General features: G+C 42.6%; 1 protein-coding gene across 2 annotated transcripts; it reads right to left on the bottom strand.

Moving 5' to 3' along the window:
- Positions 1-1049: 1049 nt before the first annotated feature.
- LOC133475453 (endophilin-B2-like) lies at positions 1050-19091 on the bottom strand. Of its 2 annotated transcripts, none has more exons than XM_061768323.1 (11): positions 18930-19091; positions 18474-18615; positions 9804-9932; positions 9109-9242; positions 8574-8666; positions 7285-7347; positions 6309-6332; positions 5905-5994; positions 5726-5826; positions 2027-2226; positions 1050-1813 (listed from the first exon to the last, which is right to left on the bottom strand). In XM_061768323.1, the coding sequence occupies exons 1-10, from the start codon at positions 18990-18992 to the stop codon at positions 2073-2075; spliced, it is 993 nt and encodes a 330-aa protein (XP_061624307.1). In that variant the 5' UTR covers positions 18993-19091; the 3' UTR covers positions 1050-1813; positions 2027-2072. The 2 variants fall into 2 exon arrangements, with proteins under 2 accessions (XP_061624307.1, XP_061624306.1); XM_061768322.1 differs by having other exon boundaries at positions 1050-1781; positions 18930-19089.
- Positions 19092-19157: the final 66 nt, after the last annotated feature.

Below are 19157 nucleotides of genomic sequence, written 5' to 3'. Positions count from 1 at the left end.
CTTAGGAACCTTAAGTGCAGCAGAATGTTTTTTGTAACCTTGGCCAGATCTGTGCCTTGCCACAATTCTGTCTCTGAGCTCTTCAGGCAGTTCCTTTGACCTCATGATTCTCATTTGCTCTGACATGCACTGTTTGCTGTAAGGTCTTATATAGACAGGTGTGTGGCTTTCCTAATCAAGTCCAATCAGTATCATCAAACACAGCTGGACTCCAATGAAGGTGTAGAACCAGCTCAAGGTTCAGAAGAAATGGACAGCACCAGAGTTAAATATATGTGTCACAGCAAAGGGTCTGAATACTTATGGCTGTGTGATATTTCAGTTTTTCTTTTTTAATAAATCAGCAAAGATTTCAACAATTAAGTTTGGTTTTCTGTCAATATGGGGTGCTTTGTGTACATTAATGAGGAGAAAAATGAATTTAAATTATTTTAACAAATGGCTGCAATATAACAAAGAGTGAAACATTTAAGGGGGTCTGAAAACTTTCCGTACCCACTGTATTTCATAAAATGTAGCAACCTTTAGATGAGACTAATAAAAGGTTTCTTGTCGCTTTCCCTAACTTTTATACGTATAAAATGTGACGTGGTGCCCTCTACGAGACAAAATAGCTTGATTTATAACGTTAAGCGTCAAATCACGCTAAACCGGAAGCAACGCAGGCGTCGCTGCTTTCGACGAATTTAATTCTTAAATAAATTACGTTTTATCCAAACGCCAATATACGCTACAGCCGTCAGCCACGTGTCGCGGGGCGAGGAGGAAAAAAAAAAAAATCAAAGTCTGTGCCTCGGTGGTTACAGCAGTGCGGGCATCACGGCCCCCCTGCCGAGATGACTTTATCCTCCTCCTCCAGATGCCTTGCGGCTGACGACCCTAACACTGCCAATGAACAGCCCGCTGAATTTGAACGGAGACAAAGGGGTGGCCGCCCTAGAGTCCTCTCTCTGTGGCCCAGGAGAGCGTGTGCAACGTGTTCAATGTGCATCGCTGTGAAAATCCTGAAGAAATTAAATCCTTCACTTAATAACGTGCGACAAACTTGCTTCTTTTTTTTTTTTTATTATTATTATTAGTATATATAATCAACAGTTTTTATTTCTTAAATTCACATTGGGCATACAAGATAAGGCATTAATTTAAAAAAGGCATTAACGGCCGTTGTGCAAATTCACTTCAGCTAACATTTTTGCTTTTTGTGAAAAATTAATACATGAGGTTCATGCTTGTGGAAGTTTGCGCTAGACCAGCTGACTAGGAATAAGACATTCTTTGTACGACTACAAGTTTTGGAAGTGTTCAGTTTTTTCAGACTAAAAAGAAGACACCTCAAGAGGAAACAAATATTTCCTCCATCTGACTTCACCAAAACTCTCCTCTGGGTAAATCACCCATTTGACTCTCATTCCTATCCGAACACCTTTGGCACGTTTTCCACCTCGTTGACTCAAAATGTAGCCACTTACAGATCAGATCCTAGTATACTGGCCATACGTATGTCACACTGCCTAAACTGAGCAAAACCTTTAAGCACCCTAAAAGTAAATTTCTGGTTGTTATATTCATGTTCTACTGTATTTGTTACCTTCGTAATAAACAATTTAACCACAAATTCGATGGTAGTCACAATTAACAGCGAGCATCCCGAGCGTTAACATTATGTTAGTAAGGTAGACAAACAATCTCATTGATTTGCGATATGGTAATTACACCTCGTCTCTCGGGTCCCACCATGCTGCGTCGTACTCTGCGTCTTTGGCGAAAGAAAAGGTCCGTGTCTGTGTACAAAAAGTAGAGAAAAAATGCAAAACTGCAACGGATTAGTATGTACAGGAATAGATTTAAAGACACTAATGAAATGGCAATAGCTTAAATGTTTTCTTTTCCGCAAAAATGCAACATTAATAGTTAAATTATTTTGCTATATGAACACTAATAAAGGAAAGTGATCATTTCGAGTTTAAATGTCAAGCAAAATGGGTTTCTGGTCCCAGTTCAGTACTTAAACTTAATCAAACCTCACCTCATCTGCTATGAGGAAAAGCTCACTAGAGTCAGCAGCATCGTAATCATAAAGGACTGGCTTTGCGAGTTCCTGCAGCAGGTGCTTGCACTTCCTCAATCTTCAGGGTCTCCATCTCAACAGTGTTGTTGAATCCTCCCGATGTCAAGTCTGCGGTAGCCATGGAGCCGGTGGAGTTATGTGCAAAAGCATTTGGAAGTCTGAGGGAGAGCAGGGAAAATACGGCCTGAAGGTACTGGAATACTGTACCAGAGATGTATGGCCGCATATGGATTCAACACATTCCACACAGACAGTATTGACAAATCAACATAAGCATTTTTTATTCATAGTTGAAAAAAATCCATTTTCACTTTTTAATCATCACTTACGCTGGACTATTTAAAAACAGACAAAGTGCCTGATTTCCGAAGATCCCAAATAGTGGGTGCTAAAGTGCATGTCTCGAGTAAGACACGGATACCCCGAACTGCTCCCCGGGCAGTTTTAGGGACATTTAAGCATTTTCCTCTCCATAGACACTCACTTGGGAAAAAGGAACATGTTTTACGGCCATAATATCCATAACATTCTGATATTTTCAGAAGTGGAAGGGGGTATATATGTAGAGTTGTCCATATTAATTTTTGGTGATGGCTGATAATAGTTTTCTGACATTAAGCGATGCTGAGATTCCTTACACTTAGACTGTGGCGACCGCCGTGTTTACCACTTTAACTGATGACACTCTAATAAATGAATGATTAATCAGCATACTAAATTAGCCACTGAACATATTTTTGGGGTGTTATAGATGTGTTCATGTTAGAATGCAACGCAACAGTATATGATTGCTTGGGTCCATGAGGGTTGCAAGGATGTCGTGTTTATAAGGCTTTATAGTCGCGCGGGCGGTGACCGCGCTAACGTCACTGCGGCTATGCCGCGCTAGTGCAACCCACCCGCGCAGTTTTGAAAATGTACTGCAGGGGGTGTCGCTGCAGCCGGTATTGGCACGGACACCACATGGTGGAGTTTCCTGTGCATTTTTTGGCCATTTCTACTTTCCTTTCCGTAACAAGGAACAAAGCAAGAACAATGGCGACCGTGGAACACTCACTGTCTGCTAGAACAAATGGCCTAGATGACCAGATGATACGTTTAATTATGCTGCAAAATCGACCAAGAAGGCGGCGACATAGATGGTATGTAGAACCAAGAGGCACGCTGAGTACGTCATCACAGCATGTGACTCAAACGGACCAATCACTATGATCTCCGCGGGATTTTACGCGCGGCAACAATTTTTGACGTGTGCGAGTCACGCCAATGCGTCGGTCACGTGATGCGGGCATTGTCGGTCGCGCGAGCGCTGGAATATAAAGAGGCCTTCACTCGCTGCCGTGCTTGTAGCATTTTAATCGATGACACCCTAATAAATTAATTATTTTTCAGCATCCCCTCCTTGAGCCGTCACTTTATCGTGGTAGAGGGGTTTGTATGTCCCAATCATCCTAGGAGCTAAGTTGTCTGGGACTTTATGCCCCTGGCAGGGTCACCCATGGCAAACAGGTCCTAGGTGAGGGACCAGACAAAGCACAGCTGCAAAATGTCCTTTGATGACAAACAATTCAGGAAGAAGTTTTCCCTTGCCCTTGCCACTGGAGCCAGGCCTGGAGGTGGGGCTCGAAGGAGAGCGCCTGGTGGCCAGACCTGCATCCATGGGGCCCGGCCGGGCACAGCCCGAAAGGGTAACGTGGGTCCCCCTTCCCATGGGCTCACCACGTGTGGGAGGGGCCATAGGGGTCGGGTGCAGTGCGAGCTGGGCGGTGGCCGAAGGCGGGAAACGTGGCGATCTGATCCCGGCTACAGAAGCTGGCTTTAGGGACCTGGAATTTCACCTCTCTGGCAGGGAAGGAGCCCGAGCTGGTGTGTGAGGTCGAGAAGTTCCGACTAGATATAGTCGGGCTCGCCTCCACACACGGCTTTGGCTCTGGTACCGGTCCTCTTAAGAGGGGTTAGACTCTCTTCCACTCTGGAGTTGCCCACGGTGAGAGGCACCGAGCAGGTGTGGGTATACTTATTGCCCCCCCCCCCCTGGCTCGCCGCCTGTAGGTTGCGGTTGACCCCGGTGGACGAGAGTGTAGCCTCCCTCCGCCTTCGGTTGGGGGGACGGGTCCTGACTGTTGTTTGTGCCTGTACACCAAACAGCAGTTCAGAGTACCCACCCTTTTTGGAGTCCTTGGAGGGGGTGCTGGAGAGCGCTCCCGCTGGGGACTCCATCGTTCTGCTGGGGGACTTCAATGCTCACGTGGGCAATGACAGTGAGACCTGGAAGGGCGTGATTGGGAGGAACGCCCCCCCCGATCAGAACCCGAGCGGTGTTTTGTTATTGGACTTCTGTGCTCATCACGGCTTGTCCATAACGAACACCATGTTCAAATATGGTGTTCACAGGGTGTACACATGTGCACTTGGCACCAGGACATCCTAGATCACAGTACGATGATCAACTTTGTGGTCGTGTCATCGGACTTGCGGCCGCATGTCTTGGACACTCGGGTGAAGAGAGGTACCGAACCCCCTGATACGGGCTGTTCGGTCCCTATACGACCGGTGTAAGAGTTTGGTCCGCATTGCCGGCAGTAAGTCGGACTCGTTTTCGGTGAGGGTTGGACTCTGCCCAGGCTGCCCTTTGTCACTGATTCTGTTCATAACTTTTATGGACAGAATTTCTAGACGCAGCCGCTGCGTAGAGGGGGTCTGGTTTGGTGGCCTCAGTATTGCATCTCTGCTTTTTGCAGATGACGTGGTTCTGTTGGCTTCATCAAGCCGTGATCTCCAATTCTCACTGGAGCGGCTCGGATGAGAATCAGCACGTCCAAATCTGAGACCATGGTCCTCAGTCCGAAAAGGGCGACATGCCCTTTGTAGGTCGGGGATGAGATCCTGCCCCAAGTGGAGGAGTTCAAGTATCTTGGGGTCTTGTTCACGAGTGAGGGAAGAAAGGAACGGGATATCGAAAGGCGGATTGGTGCAGCGTCTGAAATGATGCGGACTTTGTATCGGTCCTTTGTGGTAAAGAAGGAGCTAAGCCGAAAAGTGAAGCTCTCAATTTACCAGTTGAGCTACGTTCCCACCCTCACCTATGGTCACGAGCTGTGGGTCGTGACAGAAAGAACGAGATCCCGGATACAAGCGGCCAAAATGAGTTTCCTCCGCAGGGTATCCGGGCTCTCCCTGAGAGATAGGGTGAGAAGCTCGGTCATCTGGGAGGGGCTCAGAGTAGAGCCGCTGCTCCTTCACATCGAGAGGAGCCAGATGAGGTGGCTGAGGCATCCGATTCGGATGCCTCCCGGACGTTTCCCTGGTGAGGTGTTCCGGGCACGTCCCACCGGATTACTCATTGCTCCAAAATGGATTGATAGTATTGGAAATAATTGCCAGGGAGTCTCATTTTCTTGAGCCAATTAGGTTTTATAACCAGTTGAACTTGAACACCTCCATTCAAAAAAAAATAAAAGCACTGTTAAAAGATCCATCTTTTTCTACAATGCCAATATTTATTTTCAATGACAAATCTTATTAGCAGTGTTCTGGCTTCAGAACTGTATTTTTTTTGTTTCAGTTTGTACTGACAGTGTGATGAATTGTACTTGTGCAATATAGTATTAAGTGAATTCCACAACCACACATAAAAATCAGTGTACTGGTTCTCACCTTCCAAGTTCTTTCTTTAGTTCTTGCATGTGGAAGTGACACTGCTTATAATAAGTTGCTTGGGCCTCCACAAACTCATGCAGGCAGCGGAGGTGATTCACCTGAAGTGACGTTACAACAAGTCACAAACACATTTGTCATTCATTTCTATAATATGAAATGAGTTGTGGTTCACATACATGTGTACTGCTGATACCCTCCAAAAGAAGCCGTGTGACCTCTGCTTGTCGGTCAAAGTCTGTTTGGGCAACCCTCAGTTCATGTTCAGCCTGAAAGGATAAGAACAACACTGATGACATTGCATTTTAAATAATGAAGTCAAGACTTCAACCGACAAACTGGATTGATAAGAATGCAGGTGATCAGTTTTTATTCTTATTTTATCTTGTAATATTCAAGATTAAACACACCAGAGTAGTCACAGATGAGGGCAGATGAAGACAACAGTGTAAAACAGAGGGATTGTCCCTCATAAAACCTATTCCCTATGCATTATTTATCCCTTCATTTAATTTTCCTCACAGGATTACTCAAATATCTAAAGGGCATGTTGCAGAAAACAATTTTAAAAATTCATACTTACTTTTTCAACTTCATCACTCCAAAGCTGAAAGGTACAAGCACAAATAGAATTTAGAAATGATGACATGGAAATTAAAGACAGCTGTAAAACAATTTAAATTGTGCCATAGATATTTACATAATAACTGGCAGGGGACATGGGGACTTGGGTGGCAAGCAAAAAAGATTGTAACGTCATCACTTCCACTTCTTGTTTTATTAAAAAAAATTTTGCAAAATGTTCTTTTGGGAACTTTTTCCATCTTTGATTTGAACTACCGTATAACTTATTTATAAAGGAAACAGAAATGTTACAGGTGAAGAGTCTTTTTTTTCCCCCTTCTTCTCCAAAGCCTTTACTACATTGAATGGGAATATGAACCGCCAAAAGTTCAGACTGTCCTGGAATTTCCTGAGGCTGAATTTACACAGCACGGGCCTAGTTACACAAAACTGATTATTTATGTTCAAGTGACACAACTTGAAAATGTATGTATGGTATCAATATGGCATGTAGAGGTGGGGTGATTATTAAATAATCCGGGCAGTGGGGTTATGACGAGGTCAGGGCAGGCCAGCTACATTGTCCATAACGTTTAATATTTGTATTAGTTAGTATTTACTGTCTACTTCTTTTTGGTCACTGCCCAATGTTGACTCCTGTGGAGTTATTTAGGTGCTATTTGAACAGTTTGTTTCATGTGTTCTGTGAATGTAAACGCAGCCATATCGAATAGGAGTCACTTGAAATATACATTTAAATAGACAATCAAACAAATCAGTTACAGACATTCTATCAGAATTGGGCACTTGGTCCTGGAGTGTAACATACAGATAGGCTCATGTACCTGAACTAGCACTCCCTCCCGCCAATTCACCTGAGTTACAGTATCAGAATACAATACAGTCGTTTGTTTGTATGAAGAGGAATGTGTTCGGTTTCTATTTTTCTAAGTTGTGAACTTCCAGTTGGTTTTACTAAAGCAGAATCTTCTTACAGCAGAGGCACTAGCAGAGAGCACATAGTTGCGCGGTCTGGTCTCCTGAAAATCTGGAGCCATCTTGAGAAGACAAAGAAACAGACGTATTATTTCCCACATAGATTTTGGAAATGTGAAAAGGTATTGGCCCCCTTCTCAAATTCTTTGATTTTTGCACAGTCTCCCCACTTTAATGTTTAGGATCATCGAACAAATGTAAAGATCAGACAAATATTACCCAAGTGAACTTAAAATGCTGTTTTTAAACGGTGATTTCATTTATTAAGGAGAAAAAAAACCTATTCAGAGTTACCGGACCCTGTGTGAAAAAGTAATCACCCTCCCTTGTTAAATCAAGTTGGTAACTTAGAAGAGGTTTTTTTTCCTGTAATAAATGAAATCACCATATAAAAAGAGCATTTTAAGTTGTCTTGGGTTATATTTGTCTGATATTTACATTTTTTTGCTGATCTTAAATGTTAAAGTGGGGAAATTATGCAAAAGTATAAACATTTGAGAAGGGGGCCAATACTTTTTTACAGCACTGTACTGTGTGTTTCATAGCGCTTTTGCCAAGGCAGCTAGCAATTAGCATATTAGCATTGAGAATGACATCCTACAGAGATGTGGAGGTAAATAATTCCAAGATTTAAAGTCACAATATAAACCACAAACCATACAACACATACTACAACACTAATATATTTCGACTGACTCTTGTTTGTATTGGAAACTTTTATGCCTACAGTATGTTGGTACATCAATACATTTGAATATTGTGGAAAAATGTATTTCAGTTTAATTTTAAAAAGTAAAACTCATAACAGTACATAGCTCAAGAGTGTCCAAACTATGGTCATTGTCATTTTTGATATTTAAATTGAATTTTAAGTATACTAAAATTAACATCTGACACGACACGCGTTTTCGCCATGTTCTGCTCCGTGTCAAGGTCCGATTTTCAAATAGATTATATTAACGATCTTCAAGAAACTGCTTTAAAAAAATGTCATCTTTCTACACATTACCCTTATTTTGGTTCGGAATCTTTTTTGTGTGCAAGCCTTTGTTTTGACTTCCTCCATTCTGTTATGAACATTAATCAAATTATCATGGAAGCAAACGGGGCAGAAAGCAAAACAGTGATAAGCATATTCTACTCTTAATGTTTTCAATACTCACATCGCCCTCGCACTGCCATGGTTATGAATACACAGCAAGTGAAATATACCAATACTAGCATCATCATATTATTTAAGCATGATTAAACATGAATGATAATAGAGGTTGCGATGCGGTTAACTCACCGCAGCCTTTGCCTCTGCTGCTTTGGCCTTCTTCAAACGTGCTTTGGCAGCATCCAGATCAAGGCGAAGATTCTCCAATAGACGCCGTTCTTTCTGCACAGTGACGTGTCCAGAGTTGAATAAACTATCACACTGCAGTACAGGTCTCGTTGACACCATTACTAGCTTCCAGAAATGCTCAAAAGCACTGTGACGCACAATACGCAACTTTAAATATAGTACACTTTTACAAACTTGTGGCAAGTATTCAAACATACTGTAGGCTAGTTTTACAGTTGTGATTTTTTTCTCTACAAATTGATTCATAATACCGTTGGAGGTTGACGGCAATTGCAACAATAGTGTCATATGATACGCCTGTGCTATAATTAGGTCCTCACTAACTGTGTGTAATTCAAATTCGGAAAGTAATAAGAGCCTCAGGCTAGTTTAAGAAATAGGCAGGCTTCTTAATGCTTAGGACAGGCACTCTGAACCAAGACAAGCAGTAAATAGTGGCATAAGCAGTCATGTAGGGTATGTATTGCAGACTAACTGTAATGGTCCTCCAGTCTCCTTCCAGAAAGTTCCTGAGGGGTGTAAGAAAACTGAGGGCTGACGTGTGAAGTAACTCCCTCTCAGCTGTTCCTAATCGTCGCTCACATTCTCCCACCTTGATTAAACTGCTTCCTGCAGGGAATAGAAATAGGACATGTGTATAGTATGTTGCACCTCTTTACTTTCTTGTCTCACCATTATCACAGGGTAACAGTATACTGCCATAGACGACAGAAAGTGGAGGGTCTAGGACACCTGCGCAAAATACTTGACCGCTGGTAAACCTTTTATTTTACCAATTACTAAAGCATTGGAAAAAAATTCTACTTTCCATTCAATTCACCAGTGTAAATACAGGTTGCTTTGTTAGGCAACAGTGTTACACAAACCATAAATAATTAACACAAATAAATAAATAAATATATATAAATATAATACATAAATATATAATGTATACGCTATATAAAAGGTATTTTCAATGTTCGTTTGTTGCCAATGGAACATTTGCTGCTCTCTTGTGACCGTATGTAATATGACATTGAGAGCTTTCAGTCAGCAGACCAAGTAGAAATATTTGACAAATTCTTCTTTCCCATGTCAACGAACACAAAATATTAAGACCAACTTGGAATCTCATTGAATGAAATAGTCAATGGGCTTAATTTGGATGATGTTTTCTTGCTTAACGCTTACCATATGGAGTGTCAGGACCAAATTCATTAGCAGCCTCCTCCATATAATGACCTAGTAGTTCCCCATTGGTAACTCTGGATGGTGCCTTCCGGTCCAACTTTTCGTAGAGAAACTCTTCAATTCTAGCACCTGCAGAAAGTTAAATAGATATTAAATAGATGACACTTCACAGATTGCTTTACCATATGACATGACAATGTATAAGCCAATTAACAACGCTGATGACAAATTCATGCTTCCCTTAGATTAGATTATTATATATTATTATTATTTGTCAAATCAGTATTGCTCAGTTGGAATGCAATCAAACTGGACTACATTCACTTGTGTTGTTCAAATAACTAACACCGCGAAGGTTATTTTACACACTCATGGAAACCGTTTATTTCATTTCATTTCATGATGCTGTATAAACTATGTAGCGTATACGGGTTACATAAAAATGTAATTAATTTAAGCGAAAAGAATGAGCTGGAAGCAGCGCCTGCGTTACTTCCGGTTTAGCGTAATTTTAAATTACAGCGTTATAAATTAAGCTATTTTATCTAGTAAAAGGAGCAATAAAATAAAGAAAATACAATTTTATAATAAAATAAAATAAATACAATTTAGGGAAAGTGACGAGAAACCTTTTTATCAGTCTCGTAATCTGAAGGTTGCTACACTTTCTGAAATTTTGGTAAGAGTTCCAGACGGCCAGAGGTTTCTTTCCCCAAACCCAAACAACAATGCAGGTAGTTGTCAATCAAATGTTATGTGATCGTTGAGAACACAAATATTTGCAAGGTGGCATTTGTGTGGATTGGAGTGAAACATTTCATCTGGTTCAGTTGACAACAGATTCGATATCAGACATTCAAGTTTGCAGAAATACAGTCACTAGTGGCATTCATGTAAAGTTCTTCAAATATGAGCTCCCAGTGAAGACTGTGGTTAGTGAACCTGCGTTTGCAGTGGCTTTCCACCGCCTGTGGCTGTCGCTAGTACCCCGTCAATTGTCCCGGTCTGGCTAGGAGGTGTCGTGGCACACAGCAGGGAGGCTCTTCAGGCTGGCTGGTGATGGAAGTTAATTAATTTAGCGTTTTGTTGCAAAACCAGGATGTCTTTTGTCTCCGCTTTGATGCTCCTGGCTTGTAATTCACTTAGCATCTGTATGCGAAGTTGAATCTCACCACTCCATGGTCGTCTACCTCGGCGGGGAGAGGGGCAGTAGCCCGAGACTGGGGTGCTGGGTGTCATCTTTTAATGGCATGTCCGTTACAACTATGTTAAAAAATAAATAAATGACAAACATCCAAAGTGCCTTAAGGGCCCTAGATTTAGGGGGTGTTGTTAAAAGAGGGTTTTTGGAACTCAGAACTGTTGGAACAGTTAGAAAGATGGAGGCAGGCACTGGAAAGAAGAGGAATGAAGATTAGCCGAAGTAAGACAGAATATATGTGCATGAATGAGAGGGGTGGAGGGGGAAGAGTGAGGCTTCAGGGAGAAGAGATAGCAAGGGTGGAGGACTTTAAATACTTGGGGTCAACCGTCCAGAGTAACGCTGAGTGTGCTAAGGAAGTGAAGAACCGGGTCCAAGCAGGTTGGAACGGGTGGAGGAAGGTGTCAGGTGTGTTATGTGACAGAAGTGTCTCTGCTAGGATAAAGGGCAAAGTTTATAAAACAGTGGTGAGGCCAGCCATGATGTACGGATTAGAGACAGTGGCACTGAAGAGACAACAGGAAGCAGAGCTGGAGGTGGCGGAAATGAAGATGTTGAGGTTCGCTCTCGGAGTGACCAGGTTCGATAAGATTAGAAATGAGCTCATCAGAGGGACAGCCAAGGTTCGATGTTTTGGAGACAAAGTCAGAGAGAGCCGACTTCGATGGTTTGGTCACGTCCAGAGGAGAAATAGTGAGTATATTGGTAGAAGGATGACGAGGATGGAGCTGCCAGGCAAGAGAGCAGGAGGAGGTTGATGGATGTTGTGAGGGAAGACATGAGGGCAGTTGGTGTTCGAGAGGAGGATGCAGGAGATAGGCTTACATGGATGACGCACTGCGGCAACCCCTAACGGGACAAGCTGAAAGGAAAAGACGACGACATCCCAAAAACATGCATGGCAGGTTAATTGAAGACTTTAAATTGCCCGTAGGTGTGAATGTGAGTGCGAATGGTTGTTTGTTTATATGTGCCCTGCGATTGGCTGGCCACCAGTTTAGGATGTACCTCGCCTCTCGCCCGAAGATAGCTGGTAAAGGCTCCAGCATGCCCACGACCCGCGTGAGGAGAAGTGGTACAGAAAATTGATGTATGGTTATATTTTTCTCATCGAGGATTAACTGCTGAATACGCATTATTCTAATTATTAGAATTATCACTTGAAGGTCTGATTGACCTTTACTGCAATAATAGAATGTAGATATCATACATGCAAACACCAAAGGCATGAAAAAGGTGACCAAAAAACATTGTAAGGGGTTCTGGGGGGATCCTCCGGGCCCCCGCAGAGATTATTATTATTTTTATCATTATTTTAACATAAATTAAGCAATCTGGAAGACTGGAGTACAATAAGGCAAAATCAACAAATTTTCTTCAGGCAGAAAAACATTTATTTACACCGCTCAAGTACATGTTGATGTACAAATTTAAGATTAAAATTCAATTTGCCTCACTTCTTTTTTTTTTTTTTTTGTTCTGGCCCATGTCCACCTGCACCTGATGCCTGCTTAAAACTGTGCCACATGAATAACATCCTCCTCTTTAAGCACTCTCATTATGGAAAAGAATCGACCAAAATCATTGCCTCTTCCACTTCATTTTTCAATATTACCAACTTCTAAGGCTAATCCCAAATGCATCCTCCAGGAAAATGTCAAGTACAATATTTTTGTTTTTATTGGCCATTTCTGAATTTGAAGTTAGTTCATTCTGTGTTGTGACATAATCCTTAACATCGCTCCGTCGCTGAATAGATTTAACATTAACATCCGTAAACTAATTAGATAATTGTAGGCGCGTTTCCTAATTAATACAAGACGTACTAGCGGATCAGCTATTGTCGGCCGCTGGGACTGCAACGAAAATACAAAAGACCAGCCTGACAAATACGACACTGGCTGAGCTGATGAGCAAAAATGTTGCTTCAACGTAAGAGTAGCAATAGAGGATGTCCGCTCCAGACGTGGGTAGAGTAGCCAAACATTGTACTCAAGTAAGAGTACTGTTAATTGGCAATAATTTGACTCAAGTAAAAAGCAGTCCTCCAAAAAAACTCAGACTGACCAGTTCCCCACTGAGCCTCACCACTAGCTGTGTCGGATCAGGATTTATTACTTACGTCCTGTTGGCAGCACGGATAAGCACGGATGTCACACTGACACTGGGTGTCTCAATGATTGAAAAATATTGTAAATAGAAAAATAATAAAGAAATATATTGTAAATTTTAAAGCCAAGTCTGATCTTCATACAAAAAAAGCTCTGTACAACTTAGTAAGGTGGCTAAAAGGTTCCCACTACAGGGCTAGAGTAAAGAGGCAAAATACTCACCGGTGTGGTCAACTGTAGCATGGAGAATCAAACAAACCAAATGTTAAAAAGCTACTAAATATTTGAGTCTATGAGAGTGAGCTAATGACTTTTTTTTTATGCAAATCACAATATCTACAATTTTCAAGTTTTGCTAATACAGTTAAAATAAAAATGTGGATGAGTCTGTATTTTCTTAGGATTACATTATCATGTTCATCAGCAGATGGTGGTAGTGCGTGTAAAACTTGTAGCAATGTAGCGAAAAATTGCATACCTTATTGTATCCTCAGTCATCTGTGTGCCTTGTGCCATGCACAAATGCAAACATTAAACACTGACGAAATGCTAGATTGTCGACACTGGTTAACATCATTTTGTAATATTGTAGAACAGCCATTTTACATTCTGCTCTTTCAATGTTCTAACAGCCTCACAACATATTTTGTGCATAGCAGTCGGTAAATTGATTAATTGAGCATAACGAATTGTGTGAATACATGGAAGTTATTGTTAATTAGTGTTGAAACAATTGAAGCAAAATGTACTTCTAGTTTTCAACACGATGCCTGCTATTGGAAGTCAAGCTACTGTACATCCACGCTAAAATACAACACCTTTGGGTGCCATTATTTTTGCTGCATTGAAATGGGAGTTTATAAGATTCAGAGAGCCTCCCATTCCTTTAGAAACGATAGTGAAAAAAAAACAATTAATTGATGATTTCATTGTTAATTAAGTCCATAGGCAAGAAAACGCAGTCAAATGCACATCCCTACCAACAGCTGTCTATGGGTCGTGATGCATGTGTTCTCATGCATCTATTTGCAATGTGACAACTTTCTGTGAAATCCCTTTTGGTGTGATAATCGCAACGTTAAACAGCGCCTCAAAATGTGGCAAATGAGGCTTTTTCTCTGCGATACGTGTCCATCAACTACTGGAGGACAGAGCAACACATCATTAAAACTAAAAATGTCGAGAGTTACCCAGAAATGTGTCTGTTAATTTATCCGCACTGAAGTGCAGACGCAATGCTAACGTGTTCTGATCACTATTTTAAAAGCATATACAGTGAACTCCTGGTGATTTGCAATTCACCAGTTTTTCTGGAGAACCTACTAGCTATTCACGAAAAAGCTCACCTACTCGTGCCTATCCATGTATTTTTGTGCTCATTCTGTAATGCTGTAAGGTGCCAGCCAAATGCCCACGCTAGCGGAGGACTAGCTAGCTAGCGTTGGCCACCGGCTGATAGCCGATAAGAGTGTGATGAAAATTCCTGCGCCTCGCCGGAATCCAGGTCAAGCTCTGTAAGAGAGGAGTCCGAATGCCGCTCCCGTCGATTCACCTCACGAATCTACGCTCCCTACCCAACAAAATGAACGAGCTTCATTTTCTCACAAAAACCAGTAAAGACTTCGGACGTTCCGCCACCTTGTGCTTCACGGAGACATGGCTTTGTGAGCGCGTCCCCGATGGTGCCGTAATGCTTCCGGGCTTCCAACTACACCGGGCAGACTGCGTCAGAGTTATTGGGGAAAACAACAGGCGGTGGGATACGCTTACAGACCACGTCCACTCACTCCACAGGCAGCACATCCGCAACCTACATGACCATTTAAACATCTAATGATGGATTTTGTAGAGTTGACACCCTATGTAGGCAAACAAATACTGCCTAGTCATGGTAGACATGTTCTTGAAATGGATAGTATTCCCAACAAAACAGGCATCTGCATCTTCAGCGGCAAACGCACACTTGACCGAAATTATTCGCAGATGGGGAAAACCCCCGAAAAACTTTCCTCTGATAACGGCACACACTTCATATATAAAGTGATGACCCAGCTTTCAGATAGGTTACAACGTGACCTCGGAACACATTGTAGTTACAACCCTCAATCTGGTGGTGCAGTAGAGAAAGAAAATGGGATTTTGAAAGCCAAATTGAATAAATGTTGTGAAGACACTAAATTAAATTGGAATAAGTGCCTAGCAATTGTGTTGATGTATATGAGAATGCGTGTGCGTCCTAGGCACAATTTATCTCCCTTTGAGATCCTCTTTGCAGGGCCTCCAAATGTCGGATTGAACCCTCCAGGCTTGCCGACGGACACACATCTTTGCGAAGACATGATTAGGAACTTCCAGCGAAAGGCGTGGAGACATCAGCGCTGGCTTGGACCCTTTCAACTCCTCTTGCGCCTCCTATGGTCTCAACTCCCCCTTCTCCGCCTTCACCTTCTGCAATGGATGGTCGGAAAGCCCGTCCTGATAAAGCTGAATACTGACCGCGACTGGAATGGAGCAGCTTGCTGGATAAGTTTGACGACGTTGAATAGTCTCTAAAGACGGTTCACTTTTAGTTATATAGTTTTAGTTCACTGATGGTGTAGTGGTACACTCGCCTGGCTTTGGTGCGGGCAACTTGGGTTGAGTTCCCACTCGGTGACGGTGTGAATGTGATTGCGAATGGTTGTCCGTCTCTATATGTGCCCTGCGACTGACTGGAGACCAGTTCAGGGTGTAGCTCGCCTTTCGCCCGAAGTCAGCTGGGATAGGCTCCAGCGCACCGTGACCCTAACCAAGATAAGCGATGTTGAGAATGGATGGATGGATGATTGATTGAGAATTCTTCCTTTACTCCCTTCCATTTGAGTTGAACTGTGCGTTTGTTCTTGTGTTCTTCAGAGTCAGAAAGAGGAGCAAAGCAACTGTAAGCTCTCCGACTGTCTCTCTCTTTGCAAAGACTCCTTTAAAAAGACAAAAGAAAAGATTGTTTCCTGATTTAATTCCGAAACAAATGGAAGTGGTTAAAATGGTTGTAAACATGAATTCGTTTGGTGTTCAGGAGTTATTCAAGGTCTGAAATGAGGGAATGCGCAAGGTAAAACTGTTACAGAATTACTTTAACGTTAATGCCGAAGGGGGGTTAAGTTAGAACACCCGAATGTTTAATATTTGGCTCGCGTGATGAGATTGAAAATAGAAAGAAATAGGAAATAGGACTTTGCGGTGTACTGAGGTTAATGATAAATTGAAAGACCTTTTGATATGACAAACAGTACTTGAGGGATTAGATTCAGTATGGGGGGAGGTAAATAACAGTGGGGGAAGCAGAAGAGGGAGAAATAAGTGGAAGAGGACAGGAGAAGAGGACATTCTTCCCCTATTTACAAGATTGTAATGTAAGTTGGCTTGGCGATTTAAAATTCATGAAGAGAATTGTTGAGACAGATGATTGCGAGGAATAAATTAACTGTTAAAGTGATGTGTTTTTGCTTTTTGCCAGGAGAAGGGCTCTGATGTATATTGTAAAATAGGGGAATAAATATCAACTTGTGCGTCAGATGGGGGTATTGTTTGTGTTTACGAAGTGGCACATCAGTAAGCATGGGAAGAATTTTCGTCAAGTGTATGAATGTTGAGTAATATGAAAACGCGGACATAAGACGTGAAGTACATTCGTGATTAAATTAGGACGACGACCAGGCCGTGCTACAGAAACATTTCGGAAATAGAGAAATCCAATAATTATACGGTTTCTGAACAAAAATTCTGTTTGTGTCAAACCATTTGTGGGAAAACACATAAATAAACCCAATTCCATGATGTAAATAGCAACAGATTATTAAATTAGTAAATTAATTTATTTCCATTCTCATAAAATGGAGAGTCATGTCAGTATGTTAGGCCAAGACCATGGGTCCCCATCCTGCCTCAAAGTCTGCGCGGACCACCTCGCTCCAGTCTTCACACAGATCTTCAATAGATCTCTGGAACTGTGCGAAGTACCATCCTGTCTCAAAAGCTCCACCATCATTCCAGTCCCCAAGAAACCTGCAATCTCGGGTCTAAATGACTACAGGCCTGTCGCCTTGACATCTGTGCTCATGAAGTCCTTTGAACGTCTCGTGCTGGACCACCTCAAGAGCGTCACAGGTCCCCCGCTGGACCCCCTGCAGTTTGCCTACCGAGCGAACAGGTCTGCGGATGATGCAGTCAACATGGGGCTGCACTTCATCCTAGAACACCTCGACAGTGCAGGGACCTACGCGAGGATCCTGTTCGTGGACTTCAGCTCAGCGTTCAACACCATCATCCCTGAACTCCTTTCATCCAAGCTTCTCCAGCTCAGCGTCTCACCTGCCATCTGCCAGTGGATTTACAGCTTTCTGACGGGCAGGACTGGGGCGCCCCAAGGTTGTGTCCTCTCTCCTGTCTGGCTCTCTTGTTTTTTCCTCGGGCTAGCTCTGGGTGACCTCGGCATGGCTAAATTTTATACATATAAAAAGTGACGTGGAGCCCTTTTCCGAGACAACACTAGTTTGATTCTGACGTTAAATGTCTATCGGACTAAACCGGAAGTGAACGCAGACGTTCACCTTTGATAAATGTATTTCTTAAATAAATTACGATTTATCCAAACACCGATATACGCTAGAACATATTGCCCAGTTGCGGTCCACTCCTGCCGACTTCCTTCTCGGCTGTTGCGTCACCACTTTCAAATATGGGATGGCCACACCCCCGTCGCCATCATTGTTGCGCTTTGACGCGAAGGCCTTTCAGTGTGAAAAGGCCTTAAAAAGGCCGTTCATATATGAAAAACCTCGAGTGTTGCTGAATTCAAACAATTCTGCGAGGAATAGTGGGCCAAAAAATCTCCACAGAAATATGGAAGACATTGCAATTTATAAAAAACGCTAAATTTCAGTGGTTGCTTCTGAGGTTGGTCAGCCTCACGGTTTTGAGGTTCAGAGGTTTAAGAATCTTGGTTCCAGCCTTCCTATGTGGGGTTTGCATGTTTTCTCTGGAGTTTGCGTGGGTTTACTGCGGGTACTCCGGCTTCCTCCCACATTCCAAAAAGATCCATGCAGGTTCATTGAAGACACTAAATTGTCAATAGGTGTGAAATAAGTGCGAATGCCTCTTTTGTCTAATGTGCACTACAAGTAGCTGGCAACCAGTCCAGGGTGTCCCCGGCCTCTCTTTCAAAGTCAGCTTGGAGAGGCTCCAGCTCATCAGCGACATCGTAGACTGTGGTATATTTAGGCATATCAAAAGGAGCTGCCATTTCTCCTTTTTGGACTATACACATATTCCAAGATTCAGTTCAGATTATGATTTCGATATAACATATCGATGTCTTACTTGGGTTGGGCTGCAGCAAGACCTCGGTTTGTCTGTAAATCTTCTCAGTCCAGTTTTTGGTGCAGTCCGCGCGGCTCATTAGGTTTTCATAGTGAGCATCCAACTCTGTCTTCTCCGCCTGGCCCAGCTTCTCTCCTGTAAACTGAAGCAACACTGTTGTTCCTTAGATCTCCACATCAGAAATGTTGAGATCATTCCTCTGTCACTCCCAACATTTCTTCATCAGTGTGGTATTAGCAGGCGAACAACAATGCTAACTTGAAAAACAATGTCAGCCCAAACATGAACATGATCAGCATGTTGAGGCTTTATCTGTCAATATGTCAATTAATAATGGACATATTTAATCGATCCTATCCTCAACAGTAGCATTGAACAGCGACGGAAGGCTCGAAACATGTATGAGGGTGTCGGTCCACAAGAGCACTGCGGTGTTTGAGTGGTGCCATTTCCTACCTGAACAGCCCGTGTAAAAAGCAACCCAGCACCAGCGGCGAGCTTTTTCACGTTCAAATCCATCGCGTGGCTAAAGGACTACGGCTAGCTAGCGAGTGGGCTGTTCCACTCTTCCGGGCAGAAAAGACGATGAGTGACGTCACGGCTCCAGAACCGAGACCTTCTGCCGGTCACGAGTCACGTGACCCATGCCACAACACCCATGCTTTTATTACGTAAACACTCAAT

The sequence above is a fragment of the Phyllopteryx taeniolatus genome, chromosome 3 (genome assembly GCF_024500385.1).
Source record: "Phyllopteryx taeniolatus isolate TA_2022b chromosome 3, UOR_Ptae_1.2, whole genome shotgun sequence".
Classification (NCBI taxonomy): Eukaryota; Metazoa; Chordata; class Actinopteri; order Syngnathiformes; family Syngnathidae; genus Phyllopteryx; species Phyllopteryx taeniolatus.
The sequence above is the reverse complement of the archived record's forward strand: the minus strand, read 5'-3'. Positions and strand labels throughout refer to the sequence as shown.